General features: G+C 37.4%; 1 protein-coding gene across 1 annotated transcript in view; it reads right to left on the bottom strand.

Annotated features, from left to right (window-relative positions):
* The window catches only part of LOC107082491 (ileal sodium/bile acid cotransporter-like), an 8,854-nt gene extending 3,965 nt beyond the window's left edge, over positions 1–4,889 (bottom strand). The window contains exons 1-2 of the mRNA XM_015371203.1: positions 4,501–4,889; positions 578–696 (exon numbers count right to left, since the gene is read on the bottom strand). Of these exons, the coding sequence (XP_015226689.1) occupies positions 578–696; positions 4,501–4,889 (508 nt within the window). The remainder of the gene's footprint in view (positions 1–577; positions 697–4,500) is intronic.
* Between the last annotated feature and the right edge of the window lie 207 nt (positions 4,890–5,096).

The raw sequence follows: 5,096 nt of genomic DNA, 5'->3' as shown, positions 1-5,096 counted from the left end.
TATGTGTGTGTTAAATACAGAAATGGGACACATAACTGAGAGTGCGCCTTTTAGTCCGGTGCGCCTTATGGTCGTGAAAATACGGTACTAAAGGACATTCTAATGATAATATGTGCTGGAAAAGACATGGTTACTGATAGGTCCTTTGGATCCATTTCATTTTTTATTTCTTTTTTAATTCTGTTTTACCAATTATTTAAAAACAATAAGGTGATAGCTTCACTGCTATTGAGATAGGATCCCAGTTTTTGTCTGCTAAATGTTTTTTCTAAACAAATACAAAAGATTACTCAAATTCTTACGGCTGAATTTATGCGTTTTTCTTGAGTTCTAATTCAGATTTTATAGAAAACTGTAATTTTAACTTAGATTAAGTCAAATTAAGTAAATTCTGAATGTATATTGACCTATTAAGACTCAGAATTTTTATGCAGTTCTCTTAATACATTTGAGTCCCTAGTTTTTTATTTCATGCTTTTCTGTGCCCCCCTGCCACCCCCCCGGCCCCTTGGTACATTTGGTCTAGAACCGCCACTGCTCCTATGTAAGAATAAAGACAACAGATCTGTTTGTTTACCAATACTGTCAAAAGGAATCTTTATAGCGTCGCTGGAAGTCCAGACGCTGGTGTAGATGAACAGACAGAGCGGCATCATGCCCAAGGCAAAGATGGAGGAGCAGGCGGTCATACTGATGCTGCGGAGAAAGAAAGCAAAGAACACCGTTTGATTGACATTACCTAATCCAATGGGAATGTTTGAGAGAAGTGAATTACACAAGACTGAATAACTCAGGAGCAAATTAATTACATTTCTCTAATGTTGGAATTAATAAAGAATTAATTTGCCATTTTCTTCTTATGATAAATGTGCAGGAGCAGCACAACTGATAGTTTTGGGACAAGAAAATAGAAGGAATGTTTCAACCCGTCTCCATGACAATAATTACTAATTTGTTGTCCTGACCCATAACCTGTTGGAGGATTTAGGGAAAGTTAGGAAGCTGGTCATCTTGAGACTTGCTGGAAGGTAAATTTAGATAGAGTAACACCTGAAACAGTAAATGGTTTTCGATTTTTCATCAAGACTGAGTAAATAAAAAGACTTTGGCCCAATTAAAGTTTCCCCACAGGTTCACATCAGCAGGCAGGTTGTGTCGCCACTCTTAAGGCGAGGACATTTGATTTAAAAGGCCCTCTTAGTGACAAAATAACTCAAAGTGAACAAAACATAAGAAAAGAAAACACAGAAAAGATGCTGAAGTGGAATAATTAAGGTAGGCAATGATAAAGTCGGATTACAGACTTAAACTGATCATGTTTCAGTTAACGGTTGAAAAAGTTCAGCCAACAACAAGAAGGCAGATGCCCACAAAACAGTAACCTGACTCCGTCAGATGGATTTGCTCTGCATATCCATCTGGAAACCTTCCGTTGAAGTAATTTTGGGAAGGGGCGAAAATAATGGTTAGCTGATTGGCCTATGTTGGTGATAGACGGGCCAAATAAACCAATCAGATCAACGAAGCATATGACGTACTAACAGAGCGACGACGAAGAGGAGCCAATTGATAGATCAAACTCTTGCCGAAACCAGTCGGGAGAAGAGCAAAAACATCTTTTGCTCTGAGAAAAGCCTCCAGAGCAGTGTTTTGCTCTTCTTTCATTGAAGAAATACTCTGTAATTCCGATAAAACTTGCTCAATAGCCACGCTAACGCTAGTTTCATCGGCTGAAGCCGCCATGTTCTTTAGACTGAACTGTCGCGCTTCTCGTTGCGTCACACCTCAACCCGCCTCAAAGCCAACGCTGATTGGACGTTCGTTTGGTGAACGGTTACAAATTTTCTTTAACGGAGAGTCTCCAGACTGATCTGCGAGTGAAACCTTGAAAGCTCGCCAGATCAGGATGGTCTCACGAGGCTAGGACAAGACCCCATCACCTTTGAAACATTGAAAAAAATGTGGATATTTTGATGAAAAAAATTTATGTCAATGTAATAACAAGAAACGGCAACTTGCCCGAATATATTAAGAAAAATAACAAAAGTGCTTCTATAAGAAATTAATTAAAAACACATTTCTTATGGTCCAACATAACCTTAGAGGCATCAGTACTGATACTGGCACTTACATTTTTTTTATTATTAAACCTAAATATAATTGTTAACTAGGCTTATGAATGTTTTAACTTTACTTTTTAACTTTTCAATTAGCTTTTTACCTTTTTTCTTGACTTTTTTTCCAACATAATTTACAGTAGGTAATATATAATTAAAGGGCACATCTGATTGGTCAAATGCTAAAATAACAGGGGGAGACTATTTGTAAGGATTATGCAACTGATCAAAAACTGTAATTTGCCCTATAAAGGGTTAAATAATGCTGCAGATTTGAGAACAGATAAGGTGGTGGATGTATGTGATGGATTGTGAGGTTCAATCATGAAGATAACTTTCTGAATATGAAATTATATTTATGTTTGGCCTGAGAATCCTCTTCTGACAAATATTTTTTTTTTTTGTGAATTAGTGCAGCTCCTTCATCAATTGGATCCTCATCAAAGGTCATGCCCACCTTATGTGTCTAACAGATTTATCCACTAAGTGTCCATGATTTCATGGTTAACAAACTTATAGACCTGCAGCACAGAACCTTCATTAAAGGTTTGCAAGGTTGATCGACTGACAGCATGTCTGTAATGTATTTTAATGCTGAGCAATTCTGTTATTTTTAGACTAAGATAAGCTTTTTAAAATGTATTCCCTGAGATAAAGGGAGCCAGTGGAAAGAATGCAGACCTGAAACTTTTTATAAGGGTGGCCAGGCAATAACCGATTGCTTTCTAGATAAAAGATATAGTGAACACCATTCTTTGTCGTAAGTTCTGGGGCGAAGACCTTTTCCTTTGTCATTAATTATCTACTTTTATCAATAATTATTCAGCATAAAATTGATATTTTGAAGTACTAATATCTACATAAATTGATTTTTAAGTTTTCATTAAAATAGTTATTTATCTGGGTTTGTACTGAGGAATCCTAGATGACATCATTTTCTCTTTACCCCACAGTATAACACAAAATATTGTTCTGAATAGAGCATGAATTGATGTGAATAATTAGCCATAGTGTTTTTTGTTGTCAAGTAATTGTTAATATATGAAAAATCTAAATGTTTGAAATATTCCACTTCAGAGCATTACTGCCGCCACCATCTGTATTAGAGGGAAAAAAATGGTAGGGGTGGCCAATCACTGGCTAAGGGTGGCCATGGCCCCCATCTAGCTCCGCCCCTGCTGAAGAGATGCGCTCCACCTGCTCAGTTTCAGGGAGGATCTAAGCAGCAGCATTCTAGTTCAACTGCAGCAGTTGGATCAACTTTAGGATGACATATTAAGACACCTTTCCAGTAATCAGTCTTCTAAATTGAAATGCATGGATTTGTTTCTCCTGTTGAGACATTAGTCGTTTAATACTAAAGCTCCAGGTGTTAATAGACCAAATGTTTTGCCGGCTTCATAGACCTGAGTGGTTTGAATGTGATTTAATACAACTTTTGAGCCAATTAGCAGAATGAGAATTGTTTTGTGAATTATAGAAAATATCAATTGGAGTTTTCTTGCTTTAAAAAATGATTTGGTGCATTCATCAGTAGCTATGTCATGTAATGTCCAGCGTGTACTCACAAATCATAATGTGAACCTTATTTAATGCCATATTCATTTTTTCAAGCTGTATCTATTATAGTTTTGCTTCATAAAACAGACAAAACAAAAAAAAAAATTAAAAAAAGATTTTCTGATGTTTTGAAAAAAACATCAGAAAAGTTCTAAGTTAAGTAGTTTTTAAAACCTTTTTTTCTGATTTATTCATTTATTTTTCTACCCTTCTCAGAAATCACAGGCTTTTAGAAATTGAATAATTTTCTATATGTTTGCAGTATACATCTTTAAAGCATTATCTCTAACCATATTAACTATTCACTGCAGATCCGCCCACATTCACAGAACTGTCTTCTCTCTCCTCCATCAGCTTAACAATTAATCTCCAGTTTTTACCAAGTTATTATTTCCAAATTCCCTTTAGTGCTTGTGTCCTTATCATTTTTATTTTGAAATGTTTTTGTTTCAGTGAGGAAATGGGCAGCAGGAGCAACCATCTGGATAAACCACAGCTCTCTGACCAACTTTCGAAAACTCTGCAGTAATCAACTCTGTTTAAGAGGATAAATATCTGAATTAATTTTTCCTGCTGAGACTTTTAATGCTGGAAATGTTCCTATGATGACAGAAGACCAACTTTGTTACTGTCTTTATATGCCTCAGAAGCTTCAGATCTCGGTCTATCATTACACCCAGATTTAAGGACCTCATCCGTACCTTTTAGTTCTTGTAACTGAACATTTTAATAAAAAAAGAAAACAAAAACACTTCACTTATTAAAATGAACAAAAAAAAAACTAGAATATTAATAAATCTTCGATCCAGCCTAAGCATCTTACCTCAGATCCATGTCTCCATCCATCCAGTAGCAGACAATGTTTGAGCTGGTTCCTCCAGGACAGCAGCCCATAATGACAATGACGACGGCCTGCACAGGGAGCACCCCAAAAGCAAGAGAAAGCGCAAAGGCAGTGAAAGGCATGATGCCGAACTGGCAGAGGAAGCCGATGACGATGCCCCAGGGTTTCTTGATGTGCCCCCATAGATTTTTGGCATCCACGGTGCAGCCCATGGCAAACATGACAAAGGCCAGCATCACCGTGAGCACGACGCTCATCACAAGGCTGAGGATTGCATTATAGTTACTAGGAGGAACCAGGCAGTCTTCACCTGAGCAGATTGTGGCGGAAGAAGGACAGGCTTCCACTGTCACGGCTGATAGCGTCATTGTGATTGCTGGATGGAAGGAGAAGATTCAACTCAAGATGAATCTTCCAGAGTGTCCCTCTGTCCTGGAGCCAGTGATGGTGGTGACAGTGGGAAAACTGACTTTCTCTCTGCTCTTTATGCCACACCGCTGCAGTGAAAGAATGTCAAGAGGGAGGATCAAGTAAGAAAAGATAAAAAATTAACCAATACTTAATGTTTTATGGGG

The sequence above is a fragment of the Cyprinodon variegatus genome, unplaced genomic scaffold (genome assembly GCF_000732505.1).
Source record: "Cyprinodon variegatus isolate N-32 unplaced genomic scaffold, C_variegatus-1.0 Scaffold3, whole genome shotgun sequence".
Taxonomy (NCBI): Eukaryota; Metazoa; Chordata; class Actinopteri; order Cyprinodontiformes; family Cyprinodontidae; genus Cyprinodon; species Cyprinodon variegatus.
This window is presented reverse-complemented; position numbering and strand designations above follow the sequence as displayed.